This window comes from Patagioenas fasciata, chromosome 5 (genome assembly GCF_037038585.1).
Source record: "Patagioenas fasciata isolate bPatFas1 chromosome 5, bPatFas1.hap1, whole genome shotgun sequence".
In the NCBI taxonomy this organism is placed as follows: Eukaryota; Metazoa; Chordata; class Aves; order Columbiformes; family Columbidae; genus Patagioenas; species Patagioenas fasciata.
Window position 1 is genome coordinate 13,223,183 of NC_092524.1, and position 20,073 is coordinate 13,243,255.

The 20,073-nt window shown below is 37.2% G+C and overlaps 1 protein-coding gene across 5 annotated transcripts in view; it reads left to right on the plus strand.

Annotated features, from left to right (window-relative positions):
- INSC (INSC spindle orientation adaptor protein) overlaps nucleotides 1-20,073 on the plus strand; it is a 149,640-nt gene that overhangs the window by 37,372 nt on the left and 92,195 nt on the right. For all 5 annotated transcript variants that reach the window (XM_065839196.2, XM_071808935.1, XM_071808937.1 and 2 more), the window contains exon 2: nucleotides 3,930-4,023. In XM_065839196.2, the coding sequence (XP_065695268.1) occupies nucleotides 3,971-4,023 (53 nt within the window). In that variant the 5' untranslated portion in view covers nucleotides 3,930-3,970. The remainder of the gene's footprint in view (nucleotides 1-3,929; nucleotides 4,024-20,073) is intronic.

The window sequence follows — 20,073 nt, forward strand, 5'->3', positions numbered from 1 at the left end:
ACACAAGGAGAGCCTGCTGCCTTGGATATGTCTAATTCCACACATACAAACTGCTCTCTACCAGGAGAACTAAACTGGTTTTAAGTCTCTATTTATGATTACAATGCAACTTTATGTGCATTAATTTATGTAAAATACTACGTAAGGTATTTAAAAAAAATTGCCTCATAAAAGTCCTAGAGTGACAATTTTATTATTTCAGCAGAAGCGTCACTTGGGCTTGTACCAAAATGATCAGTGTTGTGAACTACCAGTAGTGTTATTCTTTTAGTACAGGTTTGCCTAGACAGCATCTCCAACCAGCTGTGGGCCTCATCAGTGGCCACTGAAGCTGGGGAAAAAATTAGTCTCTGCTGCACAGATCTGTTAATTTCTCCTGTTAGTATGTATATACTCAATAAATGTGTGTGTGTATATACACATGCATAACATATATACAATGCATACATATGTTTTTGAGATGTTAAGTTGGAGGTGCATTTTCTTAAACGGCCACTAGAAGACAGGTCTCCGACTTCCAGCACCGTTTCAGATCTGTAACTCTACTTGCTGCCACATTGTCCCCACCACCTGTCAGGAGGCAGCTAGTGGGAAGGATTAAGAGGCTTGTGGGCATATGCTATAGTCTATGTATCCTTGGGTGCATGTGCTCACTTGCTACATGTTTTGGTTATGTATAGCCATGGTGTGAAAGCTATTGAAATTCTTGGTGCCTCTGCACAGAGACTCAGCATTTGCAGCAGAGGTTGTGCACATTGCCCTACCCATGTTTCAGCCCCTCAGAGAAAAAGCCTTGGAGAGGTTTTCATGACAGGTTTTTAGCACGTGTTTCTGTTAGTAATAGTAGATTTCTGTTCTTCCATTTCTGTTGTCCTGTGTTTGCCAGAGTAAAGAAGCCTTTGACCCTGAAAATAATAGGATGGGGAGAAGGATGGGGACAGACATTTTAGCAGGGCCTGTTGTACTAGGACAAGGGGTAATGGTTTTAAACTAAAGGAGGGGAGATTCAGGCTAGACATGAAGAAGAAGAAAGTGCCTTCCAACCCATACTATTCTGAATATATATATATATATATATATTTTTTTTTTTTTTTTTTTTTTAGAAGATGAAGCATTTGATACTCTGAAAGTTTCTTGTTTTGATTCGAGGTGATGCTTAGGCGGTCATCCACACAGTTGACTCTAGTAGGAGACCTTCCTTTTAGGAACGCTGACTAGAGCTCAGCACTGTGGCCTTTAATAAAAAGCGACATCAATCAAACAGAAGGATTCATCAGTCTTGTCATGATCTTTACTAGGAAGTATAATTGTCTTGGTCTTACCCAGAAGAGTGAATGAGAACACCAAAACCTGAATGTCTGCCCTTGAGAACCATCATTGCCCAGCACTGGAGGAGCCATTTTGAGCAGAACCAGAAGCCTGTACCGTATCGGGCACTGGCTCTTCAAGCTCTCTTGTAGTCACGAGTTTGGGTGGGTTAACGTGGTACTTTGCTGTCCTGAGGGTACAGTTAATCCTCTGGCAGACTGCCAGGTGCTTGAGGAGGGCATTTCCTCATATTGTCAACATTAACTTGGGCTTAAAGATTTGAGCTAGTATCTAATCATGGTCTTGAGATAGACTGTTTGGTTAAGATATTGGTGTGACATTTTGTTGTTGTTCCTGGAGCATAAGTGACCTCTAAGTAGGAGTTGATCACGTTTTTAAAGGCTCTCAGCCATAATATAAATGTATGTTTTGCGGGAAGACGCTGTATAAAAAACTGCATTTTTGTCAGGTTTCTGATTTATAGGGAACAATGACATGCAATAATCTAATTCATGTCTGTGTACATTATGTCACTGATCACAAGTAATGGAGTACAAGCAGATGCTTTGATTTGTATGTGTAGAAATTGTTAGCAGGCTGAGCTAATGGTGAAGTAGCTTTAGCTTGCCAGAGGGAAGCTGTTGATTTTGCGTTGGTAGCATAAGAGGGTAAATCCTGTGCCTGGTACAGATCAGGATGTAGCTAGTGTTCGTGAAGTCTGTACTTCTGCAGGCTGAAAGACTATTTTCTCAGTCCTTTACATGATAGGATTTAGGAGAGGAAACTTCCTCCTGGAAATTAAGATTTTATGCAGAAGTGTTGATCTTTGTTTAAGGGTATCTTCTCAAGACAAAGATAGTGACAGTTTTGATAATTGGCTATTTCTGATAAATCTGATTATGTGATTATTTGTATTTGGATTGCCAACATCTTTTACAAAGAGACAAACAATTTCTACTAGTAAAAAGATATAAAGATAACCAATTTATTACAGTTGTTAGTGAAATCTGTGCATCATAGGCTAAATGCTTTAAAAACCAACAACAACTGGAAGCTTGTTTTGCAAGTTGTTGTGTGTCATGGGAGTGGAAGGTTATGTACTAATATTTTCACACTTGTCCACAGCCCTATTTTCAGGCAAAACTTGTTAAGTATCTGCAATGTTTTTTAAATCAGCGAATTCGGCAACAATGAAACTGCTTATATATATTTCCCCTAAACAGATTCTTCTCCCATTTTTCAATGTACTCCTACATGCATGGACTAAGAAGATGAAGTTTGTTACTTCCAGGAAAATTTGGTGGGTAGGGAGGAACACAGGATGACACCATTACCAAAGCAGTCTGGTGCTAACAGTAGACAGCATCTGAATGCATTACATTGGTTGTAATACTTTCATGTACTCAGGATAACGTTTGTGAGATCTTGCAAAAAAAAACCCAAGGACATGCATTAGCAATGAGATCGGTTTGCTAGGAAAGATGCTGAGGACCACTCTGTGTCAATTAAGAGCAATTTGGAGTGGCAAATATCTTAAATGCTGGCTGACTCAGCTTGCAGAATGTAGTCAATAACCAAATGGCAGAATTTCACAAGTGGCTACATCAAAAACATTCTTCCTCACTTGGTGACACAAATAGCATTAATTTCCTATGTAAAGTATTTTTCTTCAGTAGTGAGATCCATTGATCCAAGATTTTTCCTCGCATCTAAGAAAGCATCATTTCCCCACTGTTCCTGTTTCCTCCTCTAAATTAATTCTTCTCCGCTTTGATCTTCATGAGTAATAGATCAATATTTTCCTTCAAATATTTTGCATTAGTTTTCCTTTAGCCATGGGGATGAGTGGGAATGACTTCACCTTTTTTGATAGAATATATCCTCTCTTGTTTTGTTGAGAATATGCACTGATGTACAGTAGGTAATGCCCTGATGTAAGACGGGGCTAATTAAAAGAAGAGGAAGGGAGACAGCACCCCTCCTTTTTGTGAAAACGAGGAGGATCTTTCTCCTTCCATCTTGACTCTTTCTAGTACAATAGTGTTTGTATGTGTCTCTTGGTCTACCAGGTATAAAGGAAAAACATGGGTGAAAAGGACATGCACAGAATTTCAAACTGATAGAAAAATTGAATAGTTTATCATGGAAGGATCCAGTACTTCAGTAACTTAGATATTGAGGGGCTTTTTGTAGTTGTAGTACTAAATGATCCTGAACTCATATGAGCATACACTTGCTTTCTCTTGCAATCTTTCTCACAATAACCTGAAGAATTACAATTGTACTATATCTATTTCCTCTAGAGTTCCAGTTAATTCAAAATAAAAGAGTCTAAATAATACCTCAATATCAACCCAGAACTGTTCAACCCAGATGGATCTGACCTCTGCAGTAGTCCAGGAAGTTCAGGAATATGCAAACCCTGTGGTGTTTATGGCATGAAATGTACTTAATGGCTTTGGTTAACTCCTGGGGTTCTGTGGTGATTTGAGGAAAAAAAGCCCTTTGAATTGTTTTTAATGAGTGAGCTCCACAGATCAGAAGAGAACGCCATGCCACCCTGGACTGAAGAGGCCTGAATTTCACTATGTTTACTAAACACTTGTTTGTTTTCTTTCTAGATTTCAGCCTATGGAGAAGTACACATAAGAATAGGATAAATATGGCTTTTAAAGGCGAGGACCACTTAGATTCCCTTCCATTACCTGTTCAGCGGTAAGTGGTGCACTCTTTCATCCAGACTTGTGTGACTGAAAGCTTCTAAGGCTGCAGCTGCACTTTTCTTTGAGGATCCAAAGAAGCTCAGGAACTAATTTTTAAACTCATGTAATGTTCATATAAAATGTTGAGAATTAACATGGAAATCTGGGATGCATTTCTCAAGGCATTTTCAAATTCATATACACACAGTCTGGTAAGTCATGACAGTGAATATGCAGTCATTTTAGATGGATGAAAGTATTTGCAGTAGAGACGTGACTGTATTCACTGGATCAGTTCTTTGGCATGATGGAAATAAATTGAGTGTACTGCATTCTGAAGATTGCTGAAAACTATAGATATAATTTTTTTAATGTTTGACTTTCTTAAGGTGTAGCTATGATAATGATATGAAGGTTATAGTACAATCCTTCCACTCTGTGATGCTCTGGTGGGACTGGAGATGTTGGTAACTCGACTAATCAACAGGTCTTTAAAATCTGGCTGTTGACTGACATCTAGCATCTGTATGTGTGTAGTGTAGTTTCACTTCTAGCATTCTCATTGAACTACAGTCTTGACATGTGGCACAACTGATTTTTTTTTTTTTTTGTGAGGGGAATTGGGGACTGTTGAATGCAGAATAAAATCAGAAATGAAAAGTATTGCAATTGCAATTTCAGTTTTTCTCCTAGTGTTCTTTCTTCAGACCCGATTGTAATCCTTTACAATAATTAACTGGCTGCTGATGTGCAATCTTAAAATGCACTGTTTTTCTTCCTTGGGAATTTGATGTTTTTCTACCTTTCCTGCTCAAGTCTTCCAGCAGATGCTTTGATAATGCCATTAAGCTCACTGTCACAATAAGACCATATGAGTATATCATCTTCTGGAAGAAATACTATGTTGAGGAATATAGTTTGGGGATCCCAGGTACCAAGGTAACTGGTACTGTTCGTCAGATTCCAGCCAAAATTAGTTTTAGGAATTAGTGAGTCCTAGAAGCCCTGAATAACCAATCATGAAGTGGACTAGTATAAACAGTAAAGAGGTGTCCTGTCTCACTTATTAATCTAATTTTCTTCCATGAGATGGAGCCACAGAATATAATTTCACATGCACACAGTATTGAAGACGGACTAATGACTTTGCTGTGGAAATACTCAGGCTAATCCAGTGGTCAGATAAGTTGCCAGACATCCAGCTTAACTGCTTGGTGATAACTAACATATTCCAGAAGCTGAATTCTGGATGAAAAATCGATGAAGTTGTTAAAGCTAACTGCTTTGCCAAGAACTTAGGTTGCAAAATGGGTCACTGAATCCTCTTATTCTCGCAGAAAACTAGATGCAAACAGAACCAAAGGTAGTAGGTCCTGTGGATGGCAAGGGTTGATCCAGGTTGATGGTGGAAATCAGCTGCAGACTCCCTGTGCTAGCAACTGACAATGTGCAGTAGGAATAATGGATTCAGCACTCAAAAGTAACAGCAGCACAGAACTGAGAAGCACTGATCATTTTTTTATTATAAACCCACTCAACATAATAGCTTTTCCAAATAAATGGAATTTATGTGAGATTAAGTTGTTTCTCTGGGTTAGAGAAAGGACAGATACAGATCCTACAGGGAATTTAAGAGGATTAAGTCAGGTTTCAAAATAACTAACAAGATTCAAGGATTATTTATTCTTTATTTTTCCTGTAACCAAGCCTCAGGATTCCAGTTCATGCTCCTGCTTTTTGTGAGAGGGACTTGAATTAACTTAAAGGCATGTGCTGTTGTGTCATGTCAGAGGGGAAATGTAATGCAAATCCAATTGAGGTTAGTCCTGTGTAACACCACATCCATGCCTTGCTTCATGCTTAGGTCAGAATCTTTCAGAAGTGAAAACAGATACATCCACAGGCAGGAATATCTGTCTCCATAGGAAAAATGTATGATACGCAAACTGATTCCAGGTGTTTCCACAGCAGACATTAAAGTCAACAGTTAACCTGACTGTATAAGGAATTTAGAACTGGGGCCTTAAACCAAGTCTCTGCACTACACGAACTGTTGTTTACACTCTTCTCTCCCCTTGGATTTTGTGGGAAATCGCTGCTTGTATCAGGAAGTCTCTAGAGTATTGAGTCACTGTGCTAGTGGTTTTCTAACACACTGTCAGACCCGCTTTCTCTAATTGACGTCTAGACTGCTATGGATACAGTATTAAAGACTATACTGTATCACAAACAAACAAAAAACCAAACAATAAACCCCACAAACAAATTATAGTTACAGAAATTTTATTTTCTGTTACAGAGAGTTAGGAACTAACAATTAGTGATACTTTTAGCACTTTACATGACCACAAAAAATAATCAGTTACCATCAGTGACAGCCAGTTCACTATAGCATGTGAAAAGTGTGTATATTCCTTAGAGATGCATGTATCTCAACGTTGCAGCAGATTTATTTTAGTATAGCTTTTGAAAAATATTGTGACTCTTTCCTCCTATCTTTCTATTGATATTGTTTTTCCATACTTCTGGTGAGTTGTTCCAAATGGCAAAGCCAATGTAAAAGGAGATCCCTTTCTCTTCTGTCTCTCCCCCTCCCTCCTATGTAATGAAAGTTCATTGGCCTTTTTGTTTTCTTCAAGTGAAAATTGTAACTTAGCCAGATTTTTTCATGGTAGTCGTGGTTTCTTGTGCTTTCCACTTTGGATAGTAAACTAAACTTAACATTTGGAGTGCTGAATCTGAAATCATTCAGTTAAAGAAAGGGTACTCATAAGAAAAAGTTAAATAGAACACTGTTTTTGCTTCCTGGATTACATGTTCAATTCAGTGTTGTAATTGTGAGAAATATAGTATGATTAGACTTACTTAAAAAAAAAAAAAAAGGAAAGAAAGGAAGGTCTTCTGTGGAAATTAGATTAACAAAACTACCACCACCACCACCATCAAAAAAACCCCACAAACAAACCTAAACTCAATCAAACAAAACCAAAAAAACCTCAACAAAATAAAAATGCCTTCGTCTTGCTGAAAGATATTGAAATTTGTGCTATATATCTTGGAGGTACTCTTGAAGATGAAGAAGAGGGTGAGAACAGAGAGAATGTCTTCCTGATTATTAGGAATGCAATACTACTGGACTGTTTAATACCTTGTCTAAATATCCTTATAACTTCAAAAATGAGAGATGATGCTGGAGGTTATAATTTCAACTCACATACAAACAAAGGCTAATGCTGGTTATTTAAAGGTTTGCTTATAAAAGGTGAACACTTTGAGTACGAGGACAAGGAAGATGAATCTAATAGGTGTCCATATTTATTTTTCCTGGTTTTAATAATAATATTACACTGTTTTCTGTTGGAAATTTACATCATCATTGGGATATAAATGAGAATTTTGATCATTGCTTCAGGTGACAGAGATTAGGCAGAGAAAGTAGACAAATCTTTCAAATCTACATACTTGTGGTTAAGTCCTTTGTAGCATTTCATCTCTCAGAATCACTTGCTTCATTTGACCCCTCAAATCTGGAAAAGTTTGCCATAATGGACTTCTGTGGCAGAGCCAAAAATAGAATCCAGGTTTCCTGTCTCCCAGTTCTTAACCAGTAGACAGTCCTTCCTCCTTTTGTTATTTTCTTCCTTATTTTGTTGAACTAGAGATCTGAGTTCTATGAAGGAACAATATGAATGAGGTCATGCCTTGCATATTTATAGCCTTGCATTGCTCCTTAAAATGTACTGTATATCTGCAGGTGTTCTGGTAACTGCTCTAGAGGATCTGCTCAGGGATTCTGTTATATAAATTAACATGCCCTTTGGAATTAAGAATATCAGTGTTAGAGTATGCCTCAGCTCTTAAGAAATCTGAATGTCTTCCATTTATTTCAGCTCACTTTTTGTTTGTCTTAAGTGGGTGTGGTTGGTTGGTTTGTTTTTCAGTGCTACTTTTGTATTTCTGCATGGTAGCTAATGTAGTAGCTGGAGATCTGTTCACTGCATGTGCACACCCTGAGAGGAATTGTACAAGCTATAGTGACTACATCTGTTCTGTACGCTGTGTAAGATATGATGGAAATTACTGAAGGAAACATTCAAAAAATCACTTTAGAAAAAGTCTTATTATATGCATGACTTGACAATGGAAGCAAAAACATGGTTAACGTAAGAAAAAATATGCCTTTTAAGTCCAAGTAGAATTGTAATCATCTTGCCCCAAACTCAAGTTTAATGAAATAAATGAAGTAGTTAAAAAACCAAACAAAACCTGGGAGTTGGTGCTTGTCAGTGTCATACACAAAAATCACTGTGTTTCTTTAAGTTCAGATTTGAATCCTTTTCTGAAGTAAGAATTTGTGCTGAAGAATGTGCTTCTCTGAAGTGCAGCAAGAACAGGGCTTTAGAAGGGTCTGTGTGAGAAGTTCCCACATGGTTGAGATACAACAACAGAGCCAGCGTAAGACCCACACCATGATGGCCCTTCAATTAACAGTAACTTGAGGTACAGAGAGCTAAAGTGGAGAAGACACCAAATTTCATAGTACAAAAATCTGAGGAAAGCTTCAGCTTGGTTATGAGAAAAATACTGTTCTGCACCTGTGTTTCCCTATCCATGTAAAAAGACAAATTAAACTGATGTTTGGAAATTTATAACGTGTTTGTCCCTTCAGATCCAGAAGAACTGAGGATCACTTGAGGTGGATAAAGAGTGAGGTCTTCAGTGAGAGAATTTTTTTATTAGGTTCAAAATCCCAACACAATACTAAAGGATTTAAGGAATCCCCAGTCTGGTGATAAGGATCAAAATAACTTGCAGGTTTTCAGTAAGCAAACAGAAAGCAAACACTTGAAAGACTATCCCCAGAGCACAAGGATCAATGTCTTTCATCCATGAAGAGCTGGGGACCATGTTGTCTTTCACAATTCTTCTAAGTACTTTGCTGTTTGCCCAGTGGGGAAAGAGGTATTGATTGAAATTATGTTAAAACCTTTATGAAATTAAGAAAAAAAAATTATATTTGGTGTTAACTGATATTTTGACAGATAATGTTTGCCAAAAGTTGAAAGTTGAGACTTGAAGTAGATGCAAGAGAAATTCAGAATTTTTATACTGCAGAAACTGCATTGATTCTACTTCTATCTTTGCCAAATCAGGAGGAGAAACATGCAGAACTTTATGGAACACATGGATATAACGAGATAAAAATATGGATGTCTATAATGCATTTTTTTTTAATGTAAACTGTATTTATCATCCAAAAAACCCTAACACTTGACAAAATATTCCTAGTAAGGAGGATGTGTAAAAAAACCTTTGTAAACTAAGCCATGTTTCTACCTGTTCAGGAACTGATTTATTTCAAGGATTATTCACATCAGATTTTATTTCTAGAGCTTCATATGGCCTCTGTACAACTGAGGTGTTTTGGGAGCATTGAGTTTGAGGTGTAAGACGTGAAGAACCTTTCAGCATGTTTAATATAGCATTCAGATGTTCTTTATTAAGAAATAGAACCACAAATAAGGCTGTCAGGAAAATAATGGATCCTACCTATTGGGTTTTTATCCCTAGAGTGTCTAAAACTTCACAAATCCTGAATGATTTTGTCCTTAGGTTTGAAGGCAGGGAAATTATGTTGTTCAGTCATTAAAAAGTGAGTTGGACAAAATTGCACAGGTGTTTTCCTTTTTATTCAGCTAGCCAACAATCTCTTTCCCCTTGTATTATGTAGGTGGTGGGAATCTGTAGGTTTTGGTGCCATCTGTTCATCTGGTCTTAAGTTCAAGCTCTGGTTTTGACTGAATTTTGGGCAGCAAGTTGTTTGATTGAATGTCAGTTAATTGAAACATTTCCTATTTGGTTATCTACCTGTTTTTTTAGATATGAATCCCTCAGGTGACTTCTGTGAATTAACCTGAATAAAGGTTATTCACTTTTGTCTCTTTATGGTTTATTCTTTTTTCAACCATCTCAGTTCTTGTTATCTTTCTACGTCATATCTGCATGGCTTCAGCATATTGTTACCACTTCTGTTATTAGTGCCTGTCCTCACAAGACTTGCCTCACCTTTAATTTTTTTATGACACCTTGACCTCAAGAAGCAGCAACACATTTGAAAGTATGCACCACTCTAAGACTGTGCTCAAGTTCATAATTAACCGTAAAATCATATTTAAGTACAAGTACTTTAAATGCTTTGTCTAATCAATAATTGTGTATGTCCTTACACTTTTTAGACATCTTCTACAACTGCTGAATTCTTCCTATTTCGTGGTTTCCTATGGTGTCTGCTGCTGATAATCAAGGGCTTGTTCTGCATTTCTGGCTTTTCCCACCTGCATCTGCAAACTGAACTTCCTGTCTGACAAGCACTCTGTGCAAAGTAGAAAATAACATTTGTAGTTCCTGTTGGTATTTTACAGGCTACTTACTGTGCATAGATCTTGCCCTGATTATTTAAATCCTACTTTCCCTACAATCGGTTTTATTTGGACGATGTCAAGAACTTGTATGTTCTGTCTCTTTAAAGTATTCAGAAACTCTTGAAAAAAAATGTGTGTTATCTGTGATACAAGTGCTAGAGCTGAAGATTTTGAATCATTGTACTATGACTTCTTAAAAGCCATTCAAGAATGGAATGCTTGCTGGGCAATCGAAAATGTTTTTTGAAAAACCTCTTTTTGCAGTAAGCTGTAGGAATAGAGTACTACAGAAGAAAGGAAGGTGCTCTGCCAATAATGCAATAAAGTTACCCTCTGGTGATAAGGAAGAAATTCAGTTATTGCATAGCTCAAGACACTAATGATGCCTCATATGATGACCTTGTATTCTTTTCATTTTACTCAGTTACCCTTATAACAATTCAGCAAAGAGGGAGCTTACCTTACTATTAAGCATTTCTGATTTTAGGGATTTATATTCCACCTATAATCAAGCTGACAGCTGGGTTGTTTGCAGGAGTTTTCATGGTGGTAGTTAAAACAGATTTGTGTATCTGTATGGCCCTTCTGGGAAGGATTTTTAGATATGCTGGTTGACTGGATCCAAAGGATGATGTTAGTAAAGTAGTGACTATTGATTTGCCATCATTTGATGGTATTCGTGAGGAATATGAACTCAACAGATTTTTATTTTTTTCTTTGAAACCCTGGTAAAATATCTCTGTTCCTGTACTCGGGATGTTAAAACATAGGTCAGCTGTTAAGCTCACAGGCAGTAAAAATAATTGCATTTCACTTGTATTATATGCATTTTTGGGGTGTGCAAGTCTGCCAGAATGCAAGGTTTTTCTTAACTTTTTCTTTCTGATAGTTTTATCACTATATCTTTATATTCTGTTGTATAACATGCTGTAGAAACATATTATATTACTTCCCAGAGCTATGCTGTAAAATATTTTATGTCGAACTTTAGAAATCACAAAAGAATTTTTGCTTTCAACCTGAAGGAAATTTGAGTTTGTCCATTATAATAATTGCAAAGTTATGGTGTCTTTAAAACGCAAACAAATTGACACATTTAAACAATCTGTTCAATGGGCCTCACTAGACCGTTTTTATTGAAGTTGGTATTTCACATTTGTAGCTTCCTGCTAGTTTGGAACTTTTCAAAATTATCCTGTATCACCTTTCATCCATCAAGACAGTTAAGAGTTTACCCTGAATCCCACTTGCCAGGGTCAGTAGCATGTTTCATAGTATGCGGCAAACAAGCACTGTGAAGAGGTCAAGCTAGTGCTGGTATAGCCTTTATCATGGGAGAAATTTAGCTGATGTTCAGAATGCGTATGTTTGAAATGTGAGAGTCTTCTACAGAAAAGACTCTTCTCTTTTTGTGTGCTAGAGAAATAACAGTCTTCACCTGCCCGATGAAGATCTTGTGTTTGGGACTTGGTCTCATTTTCAGAAAGGACCCTCGATTCAATGTCTTTGAAATAACAGTGACAGAATTTGCCTGAATGTTAAGTAACCTTATCTATTAGACACAGATGATGCTTTCTGACTGTACCTTCACAACTATTGCATGAAATTTTTATTGTGACATCAAATTAGCAATCCTGTAAACTTTACACCCTGTAGCTAGCTCTTCTAGACGTTGTTTTATGGCTTTGACTCCATGGATTGTGCTCCTCTGCAAATTTTCCTTGGTAGTAGCAAGACCTTTTCAAAGAATTCATATGTTGTTTGTTGTCAGTTATATTTATTTGCATTCAGATTTTCATCATACTTGTTTTTCTGTAGCACATTTCAGAAGAGATGTTGATCAGGTTTACATACGTTGCACCACTCCTGTTGGATGTCTCTGCTCTGTTTTTAAAAGATATTCTTGCTAGTTATTTCTATGTTTTAGTTTTTGTCTTGCACATGGGAATATTCTTTCCTGTTTGTGAATCTAACAGTGTGAATGATACATTGACATCAATACTTTAATTACTTTTAGTCTACCAAATGTTTCTAGTGCAGTTTGATACTTGTCTGCTTTGTAAAGTCTTCTAACAATGTAGATGGATTCTTGGAAGTTTGAGGTATATTAGCTGTGCTATGTGAATATAATGGAATTTTTAAATTGTAAGGTATTTATATTGTCATCTTAGTTCTTTAACTCAAAATTTCGTTTCACCATTCACTGCCTATTATTATAATGATTTACACTTTATAGCTGTTTCAGTATTGACAGTCTTTCCTTCTAGTTCACAGATGGTGTCCCATATGTGCCCCAAACCTTTCTTCCCTTCCACCCCCCCCCAAAAAAAAACCAACCAAACAAAAAAAAAAGACAAAAATAAACCCCTCAAACTGTTTAGTTTTGGTATAATATCAGGACATCTTGCTTATTTACCACAAAGGCTTAGGAAAAACCTCCTAAAACCTACCAGAAAGGTTAAATAACTCCTTTGATTGAGTTGTGCAATAATGTTATTCTGTTATGTAATAATGTTTCGGCCATGGGTAGCTGATAGGAGCAACATTTTTGGCTTCTGTATTGTCAATGTGAGCTTCCTGGCTTCAAATAAGATGGAACCTGAAGTGTAAGTGTATTCTTTCTGAACCCAGTGTATGAGCTGTGGGGAAAGGATATGCAGAAGGAATTTCTCCCAGCAACTGTATGGCTAAGAAGGAAATAGGAATGGAGAGTAAGAAACAGTAGAGTATGACAGGACAAGACCATCACAATAATTTGATATGTCTTGTGGCACACAAAATAAGGAGAAGTCAAACTTGCCCTTAAGAGTGGAGGAACTCGGAGGGCTGTGCCTTGAGGAACTCAAACCTGTATCTTGCAATCATGTCTTGTGTGGTCATAGAGCAATGCTGTGTGCTTGGTGGTGCTGCTGTGCTCGAGGGGTTGAGACTGCTCTCAGATGCTGAGCCAGAAAAGGTAAAGCTGGCATTGACAGGGAATCCTGAAACTAACTGCATCCTTATTCCTATTCTGCTTCACAAAACGTACAGAGAACTACTTTGCTTCACTGACTGCAGGTATTCGTGTGCATCTTAGAAAATTTTATTTCAGATTTGTTAGCAAGTTTGTTTGTGCATGAAAGAATTTCCAATTTATAAGGAGTCTTCAGGAAGGCAAAGTAAACTAGTATTAGCTGTAAACAGTACAGCTTACAAGGAAAACAGAGAGTCTGCAGTGTCTAATCTTTGACTTGGTTCATTTCCAGGTCTTTCTGAACTTTAATAAATTACAATAAAGAGTGTACCTTTGCTTTTCTGTTTACAATATAGGGTTAATATTTATTTGTTTCAGAAAACCATTGTGAGACCTTGTCTTCCTATGCAATTTTACACATATCAAGCAACCTGAATTTAGTATTCTGCTGGCAAGAACATAGATTCATCTGTTGTCTGTCATTTTAACAGCTAGGCCATAATTTTATTGTTATCATGTTAGTAATGTAGCTGGAATTGTTCCTGTTAGCCCTGGAAGGCAATTAAGGATGAAATCCTGTCTGTTGAGTTCATTATATCAAAAATATTTTTCCTGTATAAAATGCAAGCTTCAGTGAAGCATTTCAGGGATATTCACCTTCACTGTGCAAACCAAGGGGGAAAAGATCTAAGTGGTTCTCCTTAATGGGAATATACCTCTTAATGCAACTCAAAAGCAGATATCAAAGTAATGAAGGGATCCTAATGGTCAATAAAGCAGATTCACTGAATTAATTATTGTCTTATTGTGAGACAAGACAGTGTTGCCATCTGTTTTCAAAAGAACACTGAAGTTTGTTGAGGTCTTATGTTTGATTTGAGCATTATACATCATTCTTCCAGGTTATACTGCTGATTAATCTTCTTGGCCTTAAGCAAAGCACTTTATCTTTGTGTGTCTTTCCTTTCTCCACCTCAGCTGGGGAAACACAATAGAAGTCTTGATTGGTCCATCTCCACAAGTGGCTATTTTAATGATACTTATTATAGCACTTGGTATATTATAACCTCATATGCCTTATTATGCCTGATAGGTGTACATCACAGCACAGTTGCAGGTTGGTAATGTTGAATACTCCTAGGATCTGCTTTCAGTCAATGTGAAGTGTATGTTTCTTTTCACAAAAAACAGCTTGTTCCTTCCGTGTGTTATATTTTGCCATTATTTTCACAGTGGTATTACCTGGCAAGTGAGTTCACTAAACCCTCTTTACAACCATGGTTATAACAGATGATGCTTAGTTACACTTTTTTTTCTTTTTAATTTCTCAAGTGTTTTTCCACAATCTGGTTTTAAAAAATAAATCACCTTATTAAGGATATTTTAATGATCTTAATATTACTTGTATTCTCAGCTATTTATTAGAAATGCGGTATGATATTGTGTGAAGTACAATATTTGTCACTTCAGTTCACCCTTCCTGGGAATTTCTTCCTTACTTAATTGCCTGGTGTCTCTTAACCTGGTTCCCTGCTGCCTGGGGATGGTGGGAGGATCTTGTAATCAGTTGTTCAGTAACCTGTAATGAGCAAATTTAAGAAAGCTAGCAGAACAATGCTAGAACTTTGTAAATGGTTTTTTGCTTTTTTCTCTTTCTGACCAATAGTATAATGATCTTAAGACATATGCTGGTCTGACCCCATTTTCTAGTCTCATTAAATTTGCTAGTGTCTGTTAGTGGTCGAATTTCTGAGCTGATATTAACCCTGAGGCATTTGGAGTGGTGGAGTGAAACACATACTGGAATTTAGTATTAAAGCTGGAATGTGACTGTCAGCAGTGCTAGTTGATGCTTTTTGCTCCCTACAGTATTTTGGAGAATGTGATGAAGTATGTGTGTATGTATATGTTATTTTATTTAAGGCAATGTGCTTAAAGGACTATAGATATCCCATAATTTACTTATTTTTAAAGAAAAACTTTTTGTCTTGCATGTTTAGGCTATGTTTCAGGTTTAGACTGTGCTTAGACAACATTTCAGGTATTCGAATTTTGTGTCTTACCTTTGATGGATATTTTATGGTTGAAGTTATTCCAGGGGTGCAATGGAAACATAGAACACATTCACATCAAGAACATAATATTCTGTCCAACTGAAGTAAATGGAAATATTTTTCCACCGTCTAAAAAGGCAGCAGGGCTGAGCTCAGAATAAAGATTAGACAGGAGCAAAACAGCGGAAAGCTGAGAGAGTAAAATATCAAAGGAAAAGGGAAAGACCAGGAAATGGCATCAAAGTAGATTGAAGTTATTCAAGAGATGGCAAGATACTTGAAAGCAACCTTCTGGGAAGTGCTACAGAGCAAAAAGTCCTGTTCAGTATTGACTGTACACACATAAATGTTCAATTTTGGAATTTACCTACTTTGTAGATTTAATTTAAAACACATGGTGCAGGATGTAAGTTACTTTGGTACAGCAATGAAAATTTATTTTTTATAGTACTTATGCAAGAAGGATAAGCTAATTTCACTTTTCAGTAGGTCAAAAACAAATAAATTGAGAACTAATGGACATTACATTATTACAGATATATGGCTTCTACCTGACCAGGAAACAAACATTCACAGTGTGCTATTCCGTTAAATTTTAAAAAATATTCTGCTGAGTGCAGAGCACAAAGTTTACTATTGACTGGGAGAACTAGACAGTAACTTTTACCCACCTCTGTTGTCTCCCAAGACCCACTTCTACGGGAGCTCTGCCAGCTTTTGACCAGAGAACCTCAGATATTCTAATCACAGATTTCTACCTTCTTTGTCCTTGTAGCATAGCTAGAGAAGCTTTGAAAAAGTAGCCAGAATGTTACAATTTTTTTTTTTTTTTAAATTTAGCTCATGTGACTATAATTAGATTTTTATTAGGTTTGAGTTAGAATTGTATAATCTTTATTGAGGAGTAAGAGTTTATATGTGAAGAGAATGATCTTTAGTATGTGAAATTACTGTTCCAATGACTTTTCACTAATCCACCTTTGATTTCTGAGATTTAAACAAATCATAGAATCGAGGAATAATTTGGTTTGGACTTGCACCAGGCTATCTCTGTTTCTTCCCCTCGTTGTTGTTGTGTGGGTTTTTTGTTTGTTTTTTAAAATTTATCTACCAATGTATTTATTTATTTATATATTTATTTACATTGATACCTTACATATATTTATAGACTGGCTTTCCAAACTTTGGTCGAATTGATTTTTGTTCCATGGGGTAAGGTGGAGGGGGAAGCAAAGGGCACGAAAATAATGGAATTTGGAAGCAGTAATATCAGCTAATGACACATGTTCAGATTGTTATTCTTATTTGTTAGGATCTACAAGGAAGGGAGCCATAGCTGTCTACAGGTTGCCTTATAGACCAGGGTTGAATTCTATGCCAGTGGCTTCAAAATTCAAGATCAGAGTTTTCTATGTTTTGTTCCATTGATGCAAAATGTTACATTTTTCCTTTATTTTGTGAATCTTTTTTTAAAAATTGTCCCCTTCAGAGCTAATTCACTGATATCCGATTACTAAGGCTAACATTTTCAGCATAAAATGTGGAATGCTGGTCTGTCTTCAGGGCTTAAATGATGAGACCTTGGCAGTGACCTAGTGAATATTACGGGAATCCAGCCTGCAGCAGTCACAAGTCTTTTATTCACAGGTGTTTAAGTCGGGTTCCCAGTCCTGAGAATATCATCGAAGTCCTCAGGCTTCCAGATTTCAAGTAACAATATTTGGATGCTAGTTTTCTTATAATCCAGTGCACCCAGTGGGGAATCAGGATGGAGAAATATAGAAATGTCTTCATAAACTATTTTTTTTACATTCTTTTGACAGAAACACCTCTAAATAGTGTTTCAGGCATAAAGGTATTTTTTTCCAAATAATTTAAAAGCAAACAAACTTTTCTTAAGCCTGTTGGAACTTCCCATGATGTGGAGGAGTAAGGGCTGTGCTTATGTTGTGAGTGAGTCAGGAAGAAGTTAGATTGGAACACTCCTGTTTTTTCTGAGTAGAGATTTTTTTTCCTCCCAAGCATTTTGATCTACTCAAAAGAACTGGAATCTCACTGAACATTTCCTGTGGTTCAACTGCTGGGTGAGAATTTGACCTCAGTAATTTTGCAAAAGTATCCTTTTCTTGGTACAGTGTGAAGACAGTCTAACTGAGCAAACTGCCAGACCTGCCATGCTGTAAAAGAGGAAGATACTTCAGAGTGTGCATTGGACTCAGCATTGTTCCACTGTGGTTCCAGTTGCTGCTAATGCAAGGTCCTCAGTAAATGCTCAAATTGAGCATTTTTTACTATTTAAATTGGCACCTCGATATCAGTTTTCACACCTCTTCAACTGATCCCACAACCAAAAAAACTGAATTTGGATTTTTAATTTAAGTGACTGCTGTGACATGAGAAGCAAGGACTTTGCTTGTCGGTCACCCCAGCTCCTTGTTTTGGGTTGCATGAACCCACTCTTCACAGCCTGCCCACCAAACATCTTCTGCACCGAGGGCCTTTAAGCCAGCAGGGCACCAGTCTTGTAGGACTGTTGAGTGCAGCATAGCAAACAAGAGAAAATGTGCCAGAAGATGACATGTGAAGTTTGCAGACAAAGAGCAGTCACCAGTGCTTTGTGTGTGCTATAAGGACTGTGGTAAGAGAGGTAAAGCAGACTGTGACAGCTGCTTTGACTGCACTAGGGTCAGAGCTGGACTGCAGTTGCACACACACTCAGCCTTTGTTAGTGCCAGGTAGGATGAATCAGGGCCCATGTCTTCATGGGGTGAGAAACTGGAGTAATAAAGCTTCATTATTGTCTTTATAATGATAGATAAGCGTTTAAGTAATTTATCCTATTCAGAGAATAATTTTAATTGAAAAAGAACAGAACTGCCTAAAGGCTTTCCCCTGTTTCTCCCACAAGCACACACATACACACACTGAAATTTAGGTCATAAGCAGAGAGCAGTGTCATTTCTCCTATTACCTTTGTTAACTTTCCAGTATTTCTTTCCATGTTGTTTCCCAAGTATGATTACATGGAGGTCTGTATGAAGAATAGGTGAAGCCACCCTTAACCATTTTCATTTTCTTCTCCACTGATTACCTGTTTCATCCTCCAAAGAAACACCTTTGTCAAAAATTACCACTTAGGCATCAAATAAATCAGGAAAGGTAAAACTGATAAGGTGGAACAAGCGTAATATTCCACAAACATAATACAGGAATCATAAATGCTTTCTGCAGGTATATTAACCTTAGCGTTATTTGAAAAAATATATATATCCTCCAACCATTCTTGTGTTGGAATACAGCAGTACCGCTTCCTAAATTAGGTCCTGAAGTCATCTATAAGCAGAAGTGAGCTTAGCTATGTTTTATATCTCAAAGAGCTTTAACAGTGAAAACAGCCCATTATCATCAGAGATCTGTATACAGACCTGCAGCTTGTTAGGACAAGTTTTACTACATCAAGCAGACAAATGTGGGACAGATTAGCTAATTTATTATGGTTACATAAAAGAAGACATGTTCAGATTTCACACATTCTTTTATGTCAGATATAGTTGAACTTTTTGTTAATAGGCGGCAAAGTGCTGTTATTTGGTGTGTGTGTCTGTGTGTGTGCCTGTGAAGCTGCCATGCCCGGAATGCTGTCACTATTAGTTACCTGCACAAGGGGCAGGCAGGTGGTACACTGGGCTGCATACTGCTGAAGAGGTGGTCAAAGGGTATCCTAGCTAATAGTAGTGTGACCCAGAGATTATTTAGCATGGCCTAGAGCAGGGGTGTCAAACTCATTTTCACTGGGGACACATCAGTCTTGCGGTTGCCTTCAAAGGGCCAAATGTAATTTTAGGACTGTATAAATGTAGGAGTAGTTACATTAATGTACAAATGTGAAAATGAAAATTTCACCAGTGAAACTGAGTTTGACATCCCTGACTTAGAGAATTGTTTTAGGAACCTCTCTTCTGTAGTGCTCTTGAGAAATACGAAGGTAGAATCCTGTGTGCAGGTGTAAGATGATTATTTCACAACAGGTTAGGTACATGAACAAAATGAAAGAAAATAGGTGTTGTAGGACTGTTTATCAAGTCTTTGCATATTTTTTTCTCAAAGCTGACATAAACCAAATTAACAGGAACACTGAGTACAGTTGGCTGAGAAATAGTTCCTCTATTTGAATATTTCATATTTATTTGTTTTACCTTTGCATAAAGATTGTGTTTCTTGTCTGTTCCATTCAAGTATTGGAAACCAGCACAGGAAGATCTTCCCTTCTCCCACATAGCTTGTTTCCTAAATATATATCTTGAAGTGGTGACTTGAGTCCAAGCTCAGTATAAATGCCCTAATATCTTTCTGGATAAACTTTATATATGTATTGAGACTATTGCATGAGACTAACGTTAGAACAGCAAATAGCCAGCAAGTGGAATATGAAGTTACAATGTGTTAAAGCAACCACACTGTGGTCTGAGTCACGAGATACTTGGCCTGTTATTCACCTACAGGTGCTGGGTCTTTGACTAGCATGGGTTTCATGTGTGTGGAGTCTGGAGTCCTCAATGTGACTGGAAGTCTGGTACATAAAAACTGATCTGAACCCTTTCCCTGTCCCCCTCCAGCCTCCCAAAAAAAGCAGT